This window comes from Pocillopora verrucosa, chromosome 1, assembly GCF_036669915.1.
Source record: "Pocillopora verrucosa isolate sample1 chromosome 1, ASM3666991v2, whole genome shotgun sequence".
In the NCBI taxonomy this organism is placed as follows: Eukaryota; Metazoa; Cnidaria; class Anthozoa; order Scleractinia; family Pocilloporidae; genus Pocillopora; species Pocillopora verrucosa.
The window spans coordinates 27,815,134-27,837,477 of record NC_089312.1 but is presented as its reverse complement, the minus strand read 5'-3'; the positions used below and the strand labels follow the sequence as shown (position 1 = coordinate 27,837,477).

Genomic DNA, 22,344 nt, shown 5'->3' with positions numbered 1-22,344 from the left:
CTAGCTTGTCAGTAAATTTATATAAAATTTCTTAGTTGCGAAGAAAGTAAAGATTTTAAATTTCAATCTTAGACTAGTACTAGTCTAAAATACCGGTTACTATATAAAATAAAAAACAAAATCTATCTACATGGAGAAATTCTACCGAAAAATGAAAGTTACGTTTATTTCAGCTCTTTAATTGGATTTTTCCCTCCGCATCATTGGTTTTCAAAATAAAGGGATGACAGCTGAAATTAAGTATCCAATATTTTTTTTTTTGAACCTGAGGAAAAATGGAAAATTTCGCAAATAAAATTTTGATATCCCAGTAAAATCAATAATGAACCAGGAACCGGTGATAGTTGAGATACACGTTTTTAATCACAGAACTGACTGAAATTGAGATTATCATTTCATCTGTCAATACTCATTTCGGAATTTAACAATTTGAAATGCAAACAACTTGGGTTTATTTCCAATTTTCTACGTATGGTGATAGATTATTCATTTTTATTTGACACTGCTATGAAATTAGTCATACAGGAAATTTCAAACACTTATTTTGAAATTTTGCAAATTGCTTAGAGTCTGTTTGCGCGTAGCCTACTTTCATTAAAAGATTGTAAAGACATCCCTATCAATTTTAATGTCATGGAATATCATTAAAACTTTTATTTTTCTACCGCTCGCTGTAGTCGCTCGCTGAAAACAAAGCAAGAAAACATCATGACTTTGCATTATCTCATGATTCTTTTTAATCCCGGCTTTTGGTTTATTAACTCAGGCTCTGGCTTTATATCAGGGTGTATTTGTTCAACTGTACTACCAACAACAATAAAATCGTAAAAAGTTGAATACTCTCGAATACATAATTTCTCGCCAGACGACAGAGAGGCGAGAAGAAAGTGGCAGATGGTTAAATCAACCGTGTCGGGGGCCAACTGAACTAAAACGAAAACAAACATAGCCAACAAAACAATTTATGCGTCCTTTGATCGTAGAATATACGATCCAAATTTGCGATGAAAAACATTTCTTTTCGAATGTAAGGTAGTTAAGACGTTAACAAGAAGCCAGAGCTGACAAACCTCAAAAGTACGAAAGGAATTACGCAAAATTTGGAGCTATACAATGATAGAAAAAAAAACAACAAAAACTGTTTAGATGGAAACCATTGCGTATAATCTAATCTGACATTTTGCAAAATCAGTGGTGGCAATTGTCAAATTCGTTTTCGCCCTCAGCACGAGTACTTTTTCTTTTTCTTCAATTTTTCAACAAAAGGAAATCAAACGCAAGGTTTAAAGAAAATAAAGCGGTCTTATTTTCATTAAAAAATTTTCTTGAAGAAATAAGAACCATGTAAAAAAAATTACGAGCGCAAGGGGCTGGGACTGAGGAACCTCAAAACCAAATATAAGAGCTCTGAAGTTGGCCTAAAAAAATTTCTCCTAGAGACTTCTCCCTGAGCTCTCTGATTTTGTTCCCCGCGTGAAACCTGGGAAGCGATAGGCGAACAATTCCGTGACGTCAACGGTTCCTAATAGGGCTCAGGTCGACTGAGCCAAACAGGATTTCTTTAACCCTTTTGTCCAAAAGCCTTTTTCGGTTGATTTTATTTGTCCCTTTTGAGCATCCAATCATCAAATTGTAGGGCAAAATTAATGGCAATGAGTTTCCTATTAAAGCTTTCAAATCTGAAATCAGATTTCACACTTACCCTGGGTTGTCTTAACCCAGCTTTGAACAATTCGGTCTAGGCTCCTAAAGGAGAGAAGAGGGGTGGAGGGAGAGAGGGAAACTGTAAGGTAACTATAAGGTACACTCAATCTCTTTAATCTTTCCTTGATACTCTACCTTCGTTTTTACTAAAAACAATTAGGACACTTTACTCCGACAAGAATTAAAATGCGGAGAATAAGCAATTAAGTGCGTTGAGATAATGCATTGCTGAAGTACAAAGTGCTAAAAAGTTTTTAACCGCTGGTTAATGAATTTCAACCCCGAGAGAGGAGGGGTTGCGTGTTTTCTTAAATCATCATAATTACAAATGCGATGCTCTTTGAGTACACGTGGATATCGCGCGTGTAATGTCAGCCAATCACTTTACGGGTCACATTATAATTTTAGATTTCAGACACAACAAGTTAATACCAGCCGCGCCTTCGGCTCACACAACGCAAACGGCTTCAAGTCACCGTTCTTATCTTCAACCAGTTCTACTAGCCATCGGTAAAATGCGGAGAACTCGCAGAACAACTGCAGCACACGGAACAACTTCAACATCGGGATCGACGTCGCGTCGCGCGCGATCTCCAGCAACAACTCCGGAGTAAGTAAACAGAGCAATTACATTATGATGCAAAAGAAAAGAGACTCCTCAAGATGGACTTTTTTTATGTTATTTTCCTTCTGATGTAATCACAAAAGTTCATATTTTTTCTTCTGACTTCTCTCATGTGCGGTAAACATTGCTTGGTGTTTATCGTACGCAGACGTGTGGAGAGATTTTTTCACGCTATCGAAATTTCCTTTCTTTTCCGCATACCCGCTTGATTGCTCTTGTTGAATCGCTGGTGAGTCATCATGTCTTGTTTGCTATGTTGAATCGCAGGCGAGTTAGCACATTCTTTCACAGGTTTCCGTCTATTGACAGTTGGAAATCTTGCGTGCGATTTTTCGGCGCGCTATTTTAAGGTGACTACGCTGCAACAGCATGGCTTCCTTCCTTCGACCAGACAGACGATAAGCCTTGTCTATTGAACCTGTAGACAAATAATAGAGAAATAGAGGCGCTTCGGTCGCTTGCAATTATCCTTCTTTGCATATTTACAGCATCAATCAATAGAGAGCTTTGGATAAGAAAAATGCGCGCGCATAAGAGAAGAAATTAAAGAAAGAACTCGATTACTGCAGTAAACAAAGATTTTAACCAAATATTGACCCGTGGAACAAAAGCGATTTGAATACGGTTGTTTTTTTGCATTTTTGTCTCGCCCACGCGGGACAGTGTTTGTCAGCATTGCTTCAGAACTAACACTGAGTCATGCAAGTCAATGGATTTTGCGGGAAACCTTTTGGTAAAGTTAAAGGGAAGTTTTTTAATTTATCATGTTTTAAGGAGTCAAAAATTTTTAATCTTCTGTCCTTGGATTAACTAATAAACGGTTATTAGAGCATCAATCTGGAATTAGCTAGCGTGACGAGCGTCAGCATTCCCGTGGTGTTCACGGAATAAGAAAATTCTCGAATCGAGTCGATTTGGTCTGTCTGTATATGCCGCCACTGCATCAATAGTGTAGGCTGTCTATAGGTTGGCACATGTTGATTCTGTGGAACTTGGGTACTCACAACACGTAATCAACATACTATAAATATGTTAACAAATATCATTTACAAAGCGTTAAAGATCTAAATTCTAAATGCGTCCTTTAGGACTTTTTCTCCTCTGCAATCAATTCACTAGCACAGCTAACGGTTTTGTGGACGCACGAAGCTGCGAAAACGGTTAGCAGAAATTTGAGTGAAAGCGCCTCCAAAACTACCAGCTTTGAAAGCTAGATTTTTAGTTATTTAGACTATTTTCGTGTTTCTCAGCGGCATTACCTTTAAAACACCAAATTAAAACAGCAGTAATATTAATGTGTGTAAACTCGAGCTATCCGAATTTCGGTCAATCCAAAATGCAGACTGAGGATTTAACTGTTTTTCCGTCTGATACGTGTAACATGTCATCTTACAACTTATCAAGTGTCACGCAATCGCATTTCCGCGAACATCTTTCACGATCATTTGCACCATTGTGGATTATTCCTTGCCCGTTTCCTCGTACATTTTGTTTTTGACAAAGTGGCTATTGTGTTCGGTTTTTAATAAAGCGGCCACAATCGTTCTTGATAGAATTTCAAGTCTTCGTATAGTCTTCTCACTTCGTGCGCGTGGTTCGTACACGACATGTTTTTAACCGATATGTGTTCATTTTTTTCGACAAAAATGCGGACCGAGATCAAAACTGTTCCTTCGATTTGGTATATTTCCAACGTTCAGGGGTGTACACGCACTGATTGACTGGCAAAAATGGCACAGTTGTGGTTTAATCTCTCATCTGTTTGGTCTAGGCAAATATTAATATGTAAAACTCAGTCTGTTACAAAATTCCACAAAAGTGCAAATGATCGTGAAAGATGATCGCGGAAAAGCGATTGCGTGACACTTAGTAAGTTGTCAGATAACATGTTAGGTAATTTAGTGTTAACAACTGGGTTGAAAACGTAAATTAGCCACCGTAAAGGGTAAAAAGCTGACGTTTCGAGCGTTAGCCCTTGGACGAAGGGCTAACGCTCGAAACGTCAGCTTTTTTACCCTTTACGGGCTAATTTACGTTTTCAACCCAGTTGTTAACACTAAATTACCTGCTGTACTCTCCCACCGACGCAGCACCACAGTTTCTTTAGAAACTTACCCCTTTATTCAGATAACATGTTACCACGTACAGTTAAAGTTCTCAGTCCGCATTTTGTACCTAGACTGCATTTTGTTGTCGGTTCGCAGTCTCTAATCTGCAGTCTGCGTTTTGTATTGAGCGATCTCATTTCCCTCCTTTCACAGACCCAAGCGACGAAAAAATGACCAAGAACTTGTACAAGACTTGCCGTAAGTTACATCCTCTAGTTTTAATGTCCTTGACTTTTGTCAGATTAATTTTGTTCGATCAATTGTATGTTTGCTCTTTAATTGATAAACGCAAGCAAGGCATAAACAAAAATGGCTCGCAATACAGCGAAATAAAATATAGACAACAAAAAACTACACAGTAGTACTGCTTCACAGAATAGGAACATTTATATCCCTTTGCCTTGCTTTGATGCTGATCAATATTATTTTGAATTATTTTTTCCACGAATTTAAATACGCGTCATCAGTACTAATACTATACTTTCATTGTGGACAGAAGCAATTGCGGATGAACAAGTACGCTCTTTAAGAAGGAGCAAAAGACTGATCAAAATACAAGGTAATTTGGTTTATCAACTGGGTTGATGATGTGAATAGGCCACCATAAAGATATTCTAAAGCTGGTGTTTCGAGTGTTCCGTATAGTCTCTTTAGAATCTCCTCATGGTGGCCAATTCAGTGTCAACTACGATGATAAAGCCAAATTATCTTTTAAATACCCCACTCCACACCCTATCCGGCTACGAACGCAGCACCACAAACAGTTTCTTTACAAACTAACCCCCCCCCCCCTTGATATTAGAAGTATTCCCTGCACTAACTTAAATCAAAATGAATTATCCCTGGATTTACTCCACACATTTACTATAGAGCGCATTCTAATTTGTAGGGACTCGAGAAGCCACGCTAAGGCCAAAATGGGTGAGGGTTTGGAGGGAAGGACAAAGCTGACAAGTGACGAAAAGTTTAAGGCTTTGAACAAAGCTTTAAGGGTCGACAAGAAGAAGCCACCAGGTAGGCAAAAAATGGCTTGCACGGAAATCTTTAGAATTAGAATTCTGCTGATGTATGCCGAACATTTTTGAAATTTTTTACATACAAACCGAAAACTTGACAGTATGAGGACTAATAACTGACTGACGTGCTTTATGTAGTCGGGTTAACAATTGATTGACAGAGCTTCTTCTTGTTTTTCGGATCTAATTGGTAACGGAGGCTGCTTAAGTCGTAATAGTATTATCAGCAGTTGATATCGGTTTTCGTTTAACAGTGCAGAAGGAAATCAACAGCTGCAAGGTAACGTAATAAAAAAACTTGAAGGTACAAATAAAAAACCAGCAGTTTAAACATTTCCTATGCGAGTTTTTGAACCCAAGGCTACGAGCAGTCCCTCCATTTTAGAGAATTCCGTCACGCGAGAAAAAAAATCGATGTTAACGCACCGCGCAGAGATCTGGGAGCGAGGCTGCTCAACGAGGTCTAGCTGCACCTAGGTCATCCAGGATAGGTAACAACTTATACATGTTAACAGATGACTGTTATTCCTCATAACCTACAAAAAATTCTGCTCTTGTTTTTCATTTTTTTCGCGTGGCATAGTTCGCCATTCTTCGCCCTATTATGCATGCTTAGGGTTAAGTCGTCTTGAAACAGACACCCTTTCACCACCGACAAGATAGCGGCTATACCTCTTAACAGTATAGAAATTAATGCTTACAAAATATTGTCTCTTAGCATCCCAGTTGAAGCTAGAGGAAGTGGATTTCCACGTAAAGGACAACAGACTTGCCCACAAAACGGATGACTACGAGGCAGAACAGTTGATCATCAGAAGGGGACAGATATTTGACGTCACTGTTACCTTTAACAGAGAATACATACCTGACACTGATATTGTTGTACTGCAGTTTGTGATAGGTTGGTAGTTAAAGGAACTTCATGCACATTATAGTGTTTTTATTTTCATTTTTAAATCAGTTTCCAAGGATTGCGGATATTACTCTTACTGTAAAGTGAACGAGGTAGACAAACCGTGGAAAAACCACTCTAAATTGAACGTAAAGTCTCAATGGGGCCAACCGTTAGCCTTACCGTTACGCATTTTCGGTCTGATTTCTTGTATTAATGGCATCTCTAGGTAGTCGTCCTCAAGAAAGCAAGGGCTCCATTGTCCGAGTCGCTATACATGAGATCCTCAATCCTGTCACGTGGGGAATGAAAATAAAGCAGATCAGTGGAAAAACTCTTCATCTGACTGTAATGCCTTCTGCTAAGGCTCTTATTGGTCAGTATGAAGTATTCGTGGAGACAAAAATGGCCGATGACAAGAAATCAGTGTTTAGATACAAAGATGACGACAAAGTCTGCGTCTTGTTTAATGCCTGGTGCAAAGGTAAATATAACACGAATACTGAATGTAAAGTGAAATACAAAAGTACCGGAATCTTTGTTTATTTTTTTATCTTTTTTTTCCTTTTTTTATTTTTATCTTAGCTTCTTTCTTTGTCTCTTTCTTTTTGCTTCCTCTTTCTTTTTCTTTTTGCCTCACTTTTTATTTTTGTTTATTTTTATCTCTAATGTCCACGTCTTTGTTCATCTTCTCTGTAAGTAAAATTGGCTCGCTGCTCCCACTTTTGTAGAAATAACGGTTAATTTCTGCTCCGTTATTTCGGTGCAAGAAGTAATTGTAATTATGAATTTGCTGGTAGTCGGTTTCCCATCCCATCTTCTTGTCATCATTTTTTTGACAGAGGACTCCGTGTACATGGAGAGTGAAGCTGATCGTGAGGAATATGTGTTAAATGAGTTTGGATACATCTGGGTGGGTTCTGCAAAATGGAACGAGGGACTTCCTTGGACGTTCGGTCAGGTGAAAAAAATTCAATTTACTTCAATTCTCTTTTTCCTCTCTTTAATTTTTTATTTCCTCTTTTTTCCCCTCTTTTCCCAAAAGAAGTGTGTCTTTACATAAATAGATACATCTTTAATGATTAACCAGCTTATCTATTTATCTCTTTATTTATTTGTTTATTCTTAACAATATGACAGTCCAATATAAATAAAGACATTTATGTTAGCCCTCCGCTCGATTAGTTTACAACTATTCTTAAGTGATTTTTGTTTTTGTTATTGATTTTTTTTGCCTAATTGCTATTAACTCGTGTTTTCATTTACATGTACTCTGCTGTCCTTATGACAAGTAAATAGTTTGTTTTTGAGAAAGGACTAAGCCTCGATATTTCTTTTTCCAGTTTGAAGACATCTCACTAGAATGTGCATTATGGTTGCTGAACAAAGCGGGACTTTCCGCAACTGCAAGATCCAGTCCAATCCAGATTTCACGAATCATTTCCGCAATGGTTAGTACAGCGGTAGCCTCCTACGCAAATACTAGGCTCGTCACGTCACACAATCATTCCATGGTGGGGAGGAATGATTGCGTGACGTGACGAGCCTAAAAACGTCTGCGTAAGAGGCTAGCTAGTACGGCGGTTACTTTGTAAATACTTAAATGGTTTCAAAGCTACCTGGTCGGTTTTCCAGAAGGTGTGGTCAATAATTTCCATAGTAATATTTAAAATACATCATACAATGCTCAAATCATTGAGTTGAAGGCATGTTATAGCCTATTCACTCCTATGAGGGACCAAGACAAGATTCATCCCCACACTATTGACTTAATATTAAGCAGACAAGCGATGACAATAAAGAAAAATATCAATAAGGAGATTAATAGTTGATCCAATACTTAATTCTTCAAACTAACATCATAATAAATGTACGGCAGATAATAAGGAGAATATCGAGATGTCAGGAGTTAAAAGGTCAAGTAACTTTGTTAGTTTGTCCATTAATCTTTTTATTCCAGTCAAAATTTTGCAGCTTACGGTCATTTGCAACCCGTGAATATCTTCTCGATGCTTGATCATCCTTTTTGTTCTTAATGTATCCTTATGTCTGGAGTGTTTTAAATGCAAGTGAAGTCATTATTTAATGTTTTCTCGCATTTTTTTTAACCAATCTGACTTAACCTTTGATGGCAACGTAAAAAAAGTCTATATACTGAATAAATATTTTGCTGCCGTTTTGGAAAGTAAAAAATAATCCTAAATTATCGCACCTATTGCTTTAAAAACCAAGTCAAAAGCATAAATATCAGGTCGAAATCTGATGGTGTCTTGGTTTATTTTGAAGGCAAACTACAATGACAGTGACGGTGGAATTTTATTCGGACGATGGACTGAGACTTACCCCAAGAACTGCACTCCACCAACCGCTTGGACCGGAAGTACAGCCATTCTGGAAAAATTCATGAAAAAGAAGTTTTATGTAAAGTATGGCCAATGCTGGGTGTTCTCGGGACTGGTCACTACATGTAGGTTGAGCAGGATTCTGGATGTTTTGTTTTTTTCTATGAAAAGAAGTTAATTTGACGATAGAATGAAAGGATGTACACTTATTAGACTTATTAAACCAGTTGCGCAGGTTATTCCCTTAATTTCCAAGACTGATCTAATGATAAACTCTCCTCACTAGCTGCTAAACATTTCCTTGTTAATTAGTTACGAGAATTTGGTGTTAGCCCACGGTAAAATTTCCAGCTGTTAATTAACTTTGAGTATTCTCATTACCTGTTTACGAGTAATACATGAATGTTTTAGGGAGAATTTACATGCTAATCACTTCTGGGAGTCGAGGTGTCATGGGGCGTTATATTGTATCTCGGCGCGCTGAAGGTCTGTGTGTTGTTAGTGAATCAAATATCTGACCCTGGAATTTTCAATGTTGAAATTTGTTCATTTTTTTTTTCAAAGAAAATTACTTCTAATGTGCATACCCTGTTTTTCTTTTTTAAGAAAACTTTTTTAAAATCTTTTCATCAATGGAACTCGTTTAAGCAGAAATGGGTATCTGCAGTTTAATTTAGTTTGCCAAAGAGAGAAGAGGAAGGACAAAGAGGAAAAACAATAACAACATCAACATCAAAAACGACCGGGACCAAAGATTGTAGAGAATGGAGAAGATTGAAATGACGAAGTTAAAAATTCTAGCTGAATTTTACGAGACACACTTTGAAGAGCCACACAGGCTTAAACGGTTGTATTCGAGTTGGGGAGGAATTTTACTTAAGTGTGTTATTTATTTTGTAGATGCTTCTCTCTTTAACACAAGTTTCTTTTATTCTTGTATTTTTAGTGCTTCGAGCGTTGGGATTACCCACCCGTAGTGTCACAAACTTTGAATCCGCGCATGACACTGACAGTAGCATGACTATCGACTTTCATTATGATGAGGAAGGCAATCCGTTGGATGAGCTCAATGATTCCATCTGGTAGGTGGAAAAATTGAGCAATTTTTACATCTTGACTCTAAAGTAGACGGTCTTATCTCGCAATGTAAGCTTCCCAGTAATGAGTTGGTATTGAATTCTGTACAAAGGTCATGGCAGGAAGCGGATTTAGTTTTTTTCACGATAAATGTTTGCCTTCCAGGTTCGAGCTCTGGCTTGGTTCGTCATTGTGTCCGTTCTTGGGGCACCACAATGCCTTGGACCCACGGTCGCCTGCTTACAAATCAATTGTTCTACGAATTTTTCTCGCTAAATATCCGTGAAAGAGTTGTCAATCTGTCTGGCTGTAGCTTGAAACAAGTAATGAATTATAATAGGAGAAAAAAATCGTATAAAATTTCTTATTTTAGGAATTTCCATGTGTGGAACGAATCATGGTTCAAGCGACCTGATTTACCAGATGGTCATGATGGATGGCAGGCGCACGATGCCACACCCCAAGAGACAAGTGAAGGTATTTAAGGGTTTTTGTTATCATTCCAGGCCTCGATCGGTATGGGAACCCTTCTGTAACTTAACTTATACCTTATTGCTTCTTTGAAGAGGTGTTCATTGCTGGAGTCAATATTTACACTGGACTTGCCAGTGAATTTAGGTATAGGTTCTTTGAGAACCGTCCTGAAAAACGATTAGCTATTAAGAATTTCTTCCGTGTTCTCTGATAATCTGCAGTAAGGTATTCAGTATGAAGCCTTCGAATAGATGCTGCCTTCAGTAAATTGTCACTGACCCATTTAAAAGGGAATTCGAATTTTGGAGTTTTATTCAAACTTGTTTCCTGCAAGAGGATCACATCGTGGGGACTTGCAGTTTTTGCAGGAAATTCTCATATAAGAATAAATGTACTACAAAATCGCCTATCTGGGAAAGTGTAGCTGATATAGTGAATATACTCTTCTGGAGAAGGCCTTCCTGACACCAAACTTAACCCTTTTTCAAACACGCGCATAAAACTCATGCTATAGGGGCGCAGTTACTTTGAGGTCTTGTATGTTTTGCTTATGCCCATACTACAAAAAATTTAGCACAACGTTAAAGAAAAACGGTAAGCCTACGTAAATCCCTTTGGCTACAAGGCGAAAAAAATGTTCTTACCCTTTTCCTGTTATTCTTCTTAAACCGCTTTCACGGGATTTCTCCCTAGTAGGTTGATGCAAAGTCTGAAAAATCCCACGTTAAACGAGACTTTTTCTGGGCATTCTGGGTTAATTTATACTACCGCAATTCCCAGATTGATCGATGGGAGTTAATTTCTCCCTTCTCACTCTGTGACAGGTGTTTTCCGTTGCGGTCCAGCCTCCGTAAACGCAGTTAAGAACGGCGAGGTGTATCTCCCTTATGACACAGGCTTTGTTTTTGCCGAGGTGAATGGCGATCGCGTGTACTGGGATGTAGATGATGACGACGGCTCGATGAAGGCTACTTATGTGGATACTCACAGCATTGGCAAGTTTATCAGCACCAAAGAACCTGGTGAAGGCCGCCACAGGCTGGACGTCACTTCAGGCTACAAACACCCTGAGGGTTAGTGTTGTAGTCATATGACTATGTTTGGATTTTACGACACATTCACGGGGATGTATAGGGAGGAGTTTCCAATGGGGTGTTTCTCGTTGGCGAATCACTGGCACAAGAGACAAACCAGCTTGTGTCATTATTATACAGTATAAGTTTCCTTTATAAAGAGGGAAGTCAATTGCGTTTAAATGAGTCTGTACATCCTTTACACCTTTTTTACATTTGTGAGAGAAAACAAACAAACAAAGAAAAAGACAAACAGAAATCTCAGAAATAGCACCTAAGGAGTATATTGCAGCATTGTAGCTTTAAGTTTGTCGTAAAATTATGACGACAAGGAGAACTGGAAACCGTATGTGTCAATGAAAAAATTCATTTTAGAGAAAATGGGAAAATAGCACCCATTTTGAATAGAAAAGAAAACGACCATCTAACGAGCTCGGTAAGATTTGTGTACTGTTTCTTTATGTACCATGCAAAATACAACTTAGCTTAAAATGGGTTGGAAGTCTGGTCGCGCATTTCAAATTGAAGTTTATTCACGTTGTCACCATGATCTTCCTTGATTTTGGTAGGCTCTCAACAAGAAAGAAAAGCTGTCGAGTTTGCCTATAAATTTAGTACTAGAAGAGAGTACGAAATTTACAATGCTGACAAAGAGGATGTGGAATTCAGCCTTGAAGTTCTGGATAACATTGCTATCGGTGACAGCTTCGACGTCAAAGTTGTCGCGCTTAACAAATCCTACGAGCAGCGAAATGTTAAAGTGAACATCACTTCCGTCATGGCGTTTTACACCGGAATTCCAGCAAAACCATTGAAAAAAAAAGTGGAAACAATTGAAATTGGCCCAAAAAAAGGTACAGTTGATGGCTACATTGCAATTTTAAGCGAGGTCTAAGTTACTTGTTTACGCCATACAAAACATGAACTTTGTCTCTCTGTTTTAGAGAAAGTAGTGATCCTGAAGATTGCAAGTGGAGATTACATGGGTAAGATTGCGGCAGATGGCAACGTCAAACTGTATATCAAGGGTAAAGTGCAAGAAACAGGCCAGTCCTTTGGCAAACAGGATGTGGTGGAGCTTAGGAAACCCAAACTAACAATCACGGTATGAGACTGATCGTTCAAACTTGATTCAGGTCCAGTCTTGTACCTAGATAAATTATCCAATAAAGGCCTGGAACCCATTACAGTACTCCTTAGAACGTTTCCTTTTGAAATGAATAACAACTGATGAAAATTGTTCACAGACGTGAGTGAAGTGAAACAAATTGGGATGCTCTTCTAGGGTTTGTTATTATGAAGCATCGATGTCTGATATATTGATTAAAATATCACAAAATGTTTTGGATAAATTTTGTTTTTGTCATCAATTTACAGCAGGTAAAAAGATCGTAAAAGAAATAAGTTAACATACAAAAAAGTTCACCCCATCTTACATCACAACACGAGGGGTGACTTTTTTGCACCGTATAAAAGTAACTTGAATTTGAAGAACATGACCTAGTGTTTTTATTTAGGTGAAATATATGAAAAAAGATATTGAATGATGAGCTAAAATGAAGGTCTAAATAGGATTAACCGTCTGAGCCGTAATACAGCGAGAAAATTTAGCCGTTAGTCGTAAAAATTGACAAATTGTAACCATTAGTCGTAAATGCCATCACTCCATTGAGACTATCTAACATGGGCAAAGGGAGGCTATACTGTGGAAACGGATTGTATGTTTCAAGTAAGAAAATTTAGATGAAATTTTCAAAGTGCACGGATTGTGCCAAAGTCATCCTTTAAATCTTGTACCACTGACATATTTAATCTTGAATAGCTCATGTCCTCAGTCTGAAAAGTGTGCCTCTCCACAATCGAGCTAACAAAAATCTTAATCCAATCGCCGATTTCATACACCGCTGTCCTCAACGTTTTTAAGCTCAGATACTCATTGTTTATATGTGTTACTCCGTCTGTAGGCATCTCCTAATTCTGTGAAGAGGTGGGATGAGGTGGAAGTGACAGCTTCCTTCAAAAATCTTTTGCCAGTCACTTTGAAGAATGGACACTTTCAGTTGGAAGGAGCTGGATTGTCACCAAGGTCGAGGGTCATTAACATGTGAGTATTAAGTGAGTCAGGTAATGATAATGCATCGATCAATTCGAAGCTTCAACATCCCTTCGGGTAACCCCTCGGGCATTTGAACCTTTCAAGATTGGCTCGTTCAAATTCCTGCCTCTCGCCCGGGGCCGGATCAAAATTATGTTCAAATGCCCCATCCAAAATTGAACGATTCCTTGTGTGATCAGGAAAGTCACATTTCAGCTTTTGGTGCTGTTGTTGAGTTTTTTTGCTTGTAAGCATCATTCTACGACGCACAAAATTGTCTTTCTAAGCCATTCACTCCCGAAAATAGGCTCTTCACCCTTTAAATTCGCAATTAAAACGCGTGCATTACGATGGACAGACTTGACACATCCAATACAAATGCACCCCACCTAGACAAGGTTCAAATTTCCCACTTCCCCCCCCCCTCCCCGGGCATGAACGACGCCGCTCATATGCCTGTGGGTTGCTAGAGGAAAATGGGAATGTTGAAGTTCCGAATTGATCGGCGCATAATTTGAAGGGTTTTTGTATTGACAAGAACTTGAAGGAGACATCAAAGTGTATTGCCAGTGAGATACAAACGTCAGTACTTTAGAGTTCGAGGCGAGTAAAAGGAAAATTGTTCGGGAAGAAGGTGATTTACAGATTTGAAAAATCAAACCTTTTTATTCAAAGCCATTTTACGAGAAAACCGTGTTCATGATGTCATAATTGCAAAGCTGACTACTTATGAACTGAAAGCCAAGATTGTTGGTGATGATTCCTTTTCGATATCTATTCCGAAAACGTATTTTTATAATTACTGATTTTGTAAAACCCCTACCATGTATGCCGCACTTATAACTATTTCCTTTTTCTTTACATTTGGCTACACCATAACGTTTCTTTCTTTTACCCCTGTTTGCTATTTGCTTGTTTATTCATTCGCGCTATTTTCCTTTGTTAGAGATTCTGTGGCACCTAAGAAGGAAGCTAAAGCAATCGCCACATTTACCGTCACCCGAAGCCGCAAGCGAACTGTTGTTGTCAGTTTCCAGTCGGACCAGCTGGCTGGAGTACGAGGAGAATGTGTCATCAATGTGACTTAACTTAAATCACATGCAAATCTGTTAGGATTTTTTAGGCGATTAGACAATTGTCATTTTTTAGACACAAACGTTCTTTTTTCCATTCAACCATTGCGATCAAATTTGACTCAATTCTCACATTTGGTGCGGCGGTTTTTATTAAAGTAAATGCTATGTGACCCAAACGAGTGATGTTTTTTAATAAAAATATTAAAGACTTGGTTTATTCAAATAAATGTGGTGAAGTATTCTCGTGTTAACTTAACGAAACCTTTTCCCCTTTCTCTTTGTTCATAATTTTTAAATGTTCATCATCCTTCAAAATGGGCTCATCTTACAAGATTCCATAAGTGATAGTTGAAGAGCGAGACGCCCGAATCAACCATCACACACAGAAATCAAGAGCAAAGAGTCCTATTTTTTACTGAAATTTAATATCTAAATATTTATTAAGGAGACACATTTTCTGTAAAGCAGGAGACTTCAGGATTTTTAGGCGGAAATGGGAATGTTCATAAGGCTTTAAAAAGCCTCATGAACATTTCCGCCTTCACCAGTTCGCCTTCATAAAACTGAACAGCGTCCCAAAAGAATATTTTGGGCCTCTCCCTTGACACTTCTCTATATACTGCAGTACAACAAAAACTCGTTACGAAGCATATTCGTTGATTATCCCTTGCTCTTGAGATTGTGGTTAATTTTGAAATTTTCGCATTGAAGAATATCTATTAGCAGAGGAGAAGCATTCATTCCAGGCGAGAATGTGCACCCAATGTCATTTCCTTTTTCTCTTCGCAACCCTATTGGATTTGCCTTGCATGTTATGCGGCCAGGATGGTTCGAAGTGAGATTGGGTAATCTACAAGCGAAAACAAATAAGCTTGATTCTGCCACTGGGAGATAGTAGCGATCTCTCAGGGAAATTGGGAAAGGTATCACCTACTTTGCATGAAACGAAACTGTCCAGAGACATTCATGTGAGAGTTACACGTACTCACACTAGAAGCTCATTGCGGAGAAAATGTTTTCATTGCTTTTCTTTTTTCAAGACAGGCTTAAGGTCGCGAGGAACGACTTAGTGAGAGAGCAATGAAATCTTCTTGGGCCGTGCAGTCTGCGACCTAAGGAAGTCTGGGTTAAAACTTAGCGACCAAGCCTTTGGCTGACGTGTATATGTAAGAGTCGAAAGAATCATTAAGAAGGTACAGCTGATGAGAACTGTTAACTACAATTTCCATCCCCTACAATCTATTAACTGTTCGTCCTAGGAACAGGTTAGGACATCCAAGATGTGGGGGAGAATCTCCTCCATGGCACAAGCCATGCAGGAGAAGCTGGAGGAGTCTCTGGGCGAAGATCCAGCCGAGGACCTGGAGGCATCAGCAGAAACTTCGCCGGCTCAACATAGAAAGGTTATTCATTCATTCGACTCGGGTCGATGATAATGGTTGATTTATCTTGACATGGGGCTTATTAACTTGTATTTATTCGTATTAAAGGATGAAGACGTTATCTCAGAGCTTAGGAGAGCATTGGGTGAATCGGAGAAGAGGAACGAAGAGATAAATCGTGAATTCCAGAAGTTGTTACGACTAAAGGAGGTGCTGCTACATTTAGTGTTTACCTGCAAATTCGCGCAAAATTATGACAAACCTGGGATATATCTCGTATAGATTTGGATCTTTTGTTTAAACTGGCTTAAGATCGTTCCAAGGGCTTCATCAGTCCCTGCAATATTCAACTATATATTTTCTAAATCGTTATGATTACTTGCGAAGTTACACAAGTTATAGGTTTCCTAGGCTCAGTTGTAAAATGGCGGATAACGCTATCCATTGGATAAATCGCTATCTTGCGGATAAGTGATAGCAAAACGTGTAGAGTTACACACCAGATAGAGATTTATCCACTGGATAGTGTTATCCTGCCTTCGACCAAACGGGCCTGGTTTGCAAATAGTGAGATTAGTCGATCCGATAGAGCTTTGTTGGAATGGACAAAATCTTTGTTCTAATTGATTTACGTCGTGAATTTACCAAAATGATCCTTATATATGTAGTGCAGCAGCATACCATTAAATCCTGCTTAATAAACATTTTTGATTGTCGTGGTGTTTGGCAAAATAAATTTAGTAACTGTTTTAAATTTTGAGCAACCTGTTTTTTATCATAACAGTAGACTGTCATCAGAGGTTTTTTATTCAGTCAAATCCTTGAAAAGTGTTAACACTCAGGAGATCTTTATAAGTTAATTCAAGTTTATCTTTCTTTGATTTACATCTTACCCCCTCCCTGAAATAAAGAGTCATTGCAGTGTGAGTCTGCCTCTGTGTCCTCTCCACCTCTCAAATAGAGATGAAGGGCATCAGACACAGGATGTAATAGAATAAACCATGCATTCAGTGTTCACACTTATTTTAAGCATGTCAGGAAAAACAATTTCTGGCAGTAGTAAGAGGTACTGCATACAGTAAATTTTAAGCATTATGGTCTGAAAAGGAGAAAACCATGCATAGACATTACTAAAGTGGATACAGAACAGCGAGTCACCTTGGAAACTTGAAAAGAGAGTAAATGCCTGCATGCAACATCTTTTAAATGCCACTTCATGTAGCGAAGGCATCCTTAGCTGAAATTTTGACAATGTTTTGATTTGGCTTCTATACATGTAAATGTGAGAAAAAAAATAGTATTTTAGGCTTATCCTGTGTCTTTGGTCAGATATTGAATTTGGGCTAATGCCATGTCATGAACAAATTAAACAAGTGACAGTCTTGCAACAAATCTTGGGTTTTCTAATTATAGTACTCTTTATCACTGCTTGCTAAGCATAAGTGGATTTTATGCACTAATAAATATGTTAAATGAAAATGTTTTCCTTTACTTACCATCAATTATTTCATTCAGGAGGAACTTGTCCAATTGAGAGAAAATGTAAGAGCAGGACCATCCTTAGATGTTGGTGAACTTTTCACGGAGATACAAGATCCAGTAAGCTTACTTTTATTTCCTTTAGTTTTACTTTCTTTCTACTAGTTAAGTGTGGTTTCACCTAAAATGCCCAACCTTGAAATATATTTTATTAAATGAGCTAATGATGTAAATTAGCCAGTTAAAAGTGCCAGCAGGGCTGCCAGTTAGGGCTGTCAGCCACAACACCTGGTACTGCTGAGCACACTTGATGTTGCAAGTGAAGGGGGAAATTTTTGTTAAGTTACACCAGACAAAACCAAATTGTTTTTAAATATTGAGCACCTATGCAGCACCACAGTCTCTTTAAAAACTTATCCCTTTTGTCTTGAAATATGTTTGACTGTTACTCAGAGATCTCTTCTGAAGATGAAACTAAACTTTCAGGGACAGGCATGAATACAGTGCAATGTGTATTGTCTGTTGTAAATCATGTGTAGAGTCATTATGAGAAACTTTGTTCTACATATTTTTTTTATCCAAAAGCTTTATGCTTTTCTTTCTCTTTGCATATTTCTTCTTTTCTTATACTTTCTTTTTAATAATATTATGTAAAGTGTATAGTACCAGTCTATGGCAAGGTGGAAGTACCAATTCAGAGTCAATCTTCAATACTTTCCTCTTGAAAAACCCAAAACAGGAATAGAAAATTTTGTGAAAATTCTTCAGAAATGTGAAACAAGTGTCTGTTCTCAGATTTCTAGAGAATCAAGGATGGGAAATCATTTAATTTATTGAAAGTAGTACTTGTTATCCAATGTGTGTGAGTGTGGAGTATCACATGGGTGCTACAAAATACCTGTATATTGAGTATTATTGCAAGAATATTGATTATCAACCTTCCTTTTTGTAGGAGAATCCAACCAAAATGGGTAGCATCCAACAAATCAAAGATTTGCTGTCCAAAAAAGACAACACCATACTGTCCTTACAGAATCAATTGGAGGAAAGTGAGAACATGGTCAGACAACTGGAACAGCAGGGACGAGACAATGAAGAGAAAGTAATGAGTGAGTTGGCTGTCAAGATCAGAGCAGCTGAAGGTTTCCAACTAAAACTTGAGGAATGTAAACAACTGTTAGAGGATCGGAACAAGACAATTGAAGGTCTCATGGACCGACTTGATGCACAGAAACGGCTGATAGATAGCCGAGATCAGGTTATTGATCAGTTGAAAGCCATGAAGAACCTGGACAGTGGTGCTGATGAGCTTGTTTCCACATTACGAGAGCAGCTTGAAGCAATGAGCGGTAAGCTTGAGCAATCTGTGGATGAGACTGAGAAAGCTAAGAATGAAGTACGTGTGCTCAAGAAGGAATTGGAGGAGAAGAGTGAACTGATTGCTTCAGCAGAAAAGGTAAAATGTAACATACTTGACACAGATAATGATATACAAGTTAATTGAATCTCCATGAAAGAATTAGTGGCATGTGAAAAGGCCTTGCTTCAGACAAGTACTTATACAGAGTGTGCATATGTTTGTAAGTTGGGGTGTAAAGCACTTGGATGGTTGTTAAATGTGCACATAAAGTTTGTGTATGATGTGAGTAAAATTTTTCGTTTAAACTAGCTCACTTTTCACAGCTACAAAGAAATATACGGTAGAAAAACATAGATAATTTACAGACAAAATGTCTGTCCTCATTGTACGATGGCAGGTCTGACAGATGCATCTTCACACTACAATTACTTCAGCTGCAGTAATGAAACATTCATACACTATTCAACTATGTTGGTGTACTTATATGCCTATAAAAACAAAGGCTTTGAATTGGTTGTTATGCCAAAGTATAATTATCTGTTGTACATACTGCTTTTATGGTATTGATTAATAAACTTGATGACCTCTCACAGTATGCTGTTACATTTTGGTGCTACCATGGCATTTGCTGCTCAGGAGTGTAAAGCATGCTTGACACACCAGCACTGGCTCTCCAATCAAAGTTTTTTTTCTATTGTACATTTGCAGATAGAGCAAGAGAAGGCAGCTTTATTACAACACATTCAAGAAATAGAAGAAGAGCACAAGCAGGCTGTTGTTAATCTGCAGCACCATGTTCAAGAAAAGGAAAAGGTTCTTGCAGCTGAGTTTGAAGAAGCTGAGCAAGTATACAAGACAACTGAACATGACCTTCGTGAACAACTGGAGGAGAAGACACGCATCATAGAGGTGAAATAAGAATTCCTAAGTTGTTCCAAATAATGTACTGTCTACCATATTCACATGGATAAAAGGGGTTACATACAGTTTACAAATTTACAGTTGTAATGTAGCTCATATGTTTCAAGTTCTCAAGAGTTTTTATCTACATGTTTTGTGGAATGTACACTGTAGTTTAGAACAAAATCCTTCAATTTTTCCTATTATTGTGACTATAAATTACAGGTTATATCATTAAATGAAGGTATTCTACTGTCACTAACCTTTGTGATAAAAGATTTCAGATATTTATCTGTACTACAGCATTTTTATATGTAAGTTACCTCTTAATGACAGCAAGCTGGGAAAAAGTTTAGAACAAGTAAAGACAGGGTTAATGTTTCCTTATTTCAAGTTGTGTTGTTTTTTTAAGAGGAATATGAGATTTTATTCTACAGAATGATGTAACTGTGTGATTGGATGGGATCTGAGGTCAATTGAGTAAAAAATACCTCATCAAGTATCTTGAACACTGCTGTTGGTGTTGTCCTAACTCTAAAAATGTTCTCATTTGGTTTAGTTTTCTTTTTTTACAGTCGAAAGATGAAGCTGTTCAAGTTCTTAAAAGAGCCATGCAAGAAAAAAACTTGAGTAGTGAGGGGCCTTTGCCACCCCCTCATACTGATAAAATAGTGGCTTTACTAGAAGAAAAGGTTAAAGAACGTGAAGAGACCATCAACAGCAAATCTGAGAGGATTCATGAACTGGAAAAGGATGTAGTTGACCAACGAAATAGCATTGATTCACTTAAAAAGTTAGTTGATGATAAAACATTTGAGGTAAAAGTTTTGCAAGAAGCAGTTCATGCCAAGGATCAAGAGATTGAAGACATTAAAGAAAAGCATGAAACTGAGTTAAGTGAAAAAGCATTGAAGCTTGCATCACAGGCTAAAGAAAACCAAGACTTGGAGAAAACAATTGCATCCTTAAAGGAAAGTTTAGCTGGTCTAGAGTCCAAAGAAAATGTCACTGAAAGACTTTTGCTTCTTGATGCAGAGAAGGAACAACAATTTAGAAATGAAATGGAAGCTTTTAGAGATAGTGAAAAGGTCCTTGATGCACAGCTGCAGGCAGCTCTTGAACAGAACAGAAATATTTCTGAAGAACTTGCTTCAGCAAAGACCAAGATTGAGGCTAAGGAGAAGGAGTTGCATGATTTAAGTACAAGGATGGGCAAGTTGAAGCTTCAAGCAAAAGCCAAGCTGACAAGTGTTCAGAATGAAAAGGAGAAACTTTCCAAGGATAAGCAAGAGGTAGAATTTGTTTATGTACAATGTTTAATAATACTCTGATGAGAAAATATAAATATATATGCAATGAATGAATAGATAAATAAGCAGTTAATTGCCCACTCTCCGAATGGTTTTTCAAGGGCAGTGATAGCAAAAAATGAAACAAATTCTTTTCTGGTAAACTACCAAAACAGCTGGGCAACCCTTGGCTTGGGACAGATCCATTAGAGGCATGAATGGTACTCACCTTTACCTTGAACTCAGGATATCCAGCCCACAAGCCCAGCATTTTGATCAGTCAACAACAGTATTCAGCCTTCTTAGAGCTTTAGTTTTACTATGAAGAAACTTCAGTTGATTTCCTCAGTTTTTGCAGGCACTTGTAGAGATGCACATTTGTTATTGTGGTTTCTCTTATTCACTATTGCTTCAAAGGTTTTTTGCAAACGATGTCAATATGAAAACAATTCAAGATACTTGTACAGCACTTTGGTTTCTATGCAATGCGCCTTGGTTAAGTATTGCATTAAATTAGACATACATGTATTGGGTGTGATCAATAATTTTCATTTGGAGGTCATTTTAATCACAACATTCACACTGCTGTGTCTTTAAGGTTGAACTGCATCTGTTACGTGAGAGAGAAGAAAAGTTAGCCATACAGATGAAGATAACACAGATTGAAGAAGAGCGAGAGGCTGCTGATTCCAAACGAGTAGAGTTAGAGCAAGCACTGGAAGAGTTTGTCAGGACAACAGATAAGAAAGGAAAACTGACTGCTTTAGAGAAGAAATCTTCTCCAGATGTTGGTAAGGAAATTTTTAAACCTTCACTATAACACACTTTGCCCTCCTCAAGGAACCATTTCTTAGCTCAATTTCAGGCAGTTTTTTTTTTATTATCATATTTCAAATCTAAATTACAGACTGACATAATTAAAATTACTACACAGAGACAAGGAGGTTTGGCCAACAACAGCTGCACAATTGCTGTTGTGAGCATTTTAACCAAAATTAACATTACAATTGTTCTAAAACAACATTAATTCTATCAATAATGATAAGACATTTAAATTACTCTACAGTCTTCCTACTACAATGAGGTAAAATACAGTTTCTATTGGGAAAACTAATAGAATAATTGTAATTATAACTGATGCAAAGTGAAAGAGAGAAACATCCAAGATTGGAGTGGAAAGTTTTTAGTCCATTCTTATAGAAAGTTTCCAAGTCTTTACTTGTTAAGGGCAATGTATTTTTCTGTTTGATAATTAATTTTGACTTTTACTTTGAAACCTTCTATATTCCCATGTGTGTGTCCTTCTGCAATCCCAGATGTGTATTTTTCCGATTAGTAGTAAATAATTTAGCAAATGGCATGACAATGTTGTAATGCCTATTATGATATCTTGAAGGCTGAGATTATTATTATTATTATTATTATTATTATTATTATTATTATTATGTTACC

The 22,344-nt window shown here is 37.7% G+C and overlaps 2 protein-coding genes across 3 annotated transcripts in view; both read left to right on the top strand.

Annotated features, from left to right (window-relative positions):
• The first annotated feature begins 1,951 nt into the window (after positions 1 to 1,951).
• LOC131790025 (protein-glutamine gamma-glutamyltransferase K-like) lies at positions 1,952 to 14,707 on the top strand. Its single transcript, XM_059107207.2, has 15 exons — positions 1,952 to 2,314; positions 4,591 to 4,635; positions 5,327 to 5,451; positions 6,172 to 6,354; positions 6,575 to 6,829; positions 7,188 to 7,306; positions 7,689 to 7,796; positions 8,632 to 8,812; positions 9,634 to 9,769; positions 10,138 to 10,241; positions 11,063 to 11,311; positions 11,881 to 12,165; positions 12,256 to 12,416; positions 13,276 to 13,415; positions 14,353 to 14,707. Exons 1-15 carry the CDS (start codon positions 2,073 to 2,075, stop codon positions 14,492 to 14,494), a joined length of 2,475 nt encoding a protein of 824 aa, XP_058963190.2. The 5' UTR covers positions 1,952 to 2,072; the 3' UTR covers positions 14,495 to 14,707.
• Positions 14,708 to 15,667: 960 nt separating this feature from the next.
• LOC131790022 (golgin subfamily B member 1) overlaps positions 15,668 to 22,344 on the top strand; it is a 28,882-nt gene continuing 22,205 nt past the window's right edge. For both annotated transcript variants that reach the window (XM_059107203.2, XM_066166302.1), the window contains exons 1-7: positions 15,668 to 15,885; positions 15,973 to 16,074; positions 17,380 to 17,463; positions 18,296 to 18,799; positions 19,412 to 19,612; positions 20,179 to 20,895; positions 21,491 to 21,683. In XM_059107203.2, the coding sequence (XP_058963186.2) occupies positions 15,763 to 15,885; positions 15,973 to 16,074; positions 17,380 to 17,463; positions 18,296 to 18,799; positions 19,412 to 19,612; positions 20,179 to 20,895; positions 21,491 to 21,683 (1,924 nt within the window). In that variant the 5' untranslated portion in view covers positions 15,668 to 15,762. The remainder of the gene's footprint in view (positions 15,886 to 15,972; positions 16,075 to 17,379; positions 17,464 to 18,295; positions 18,800 to 19,411; positions 19,613 to 20,178; positions 20,896 to 21,490; positions 21,684 to 22,344) is intronic.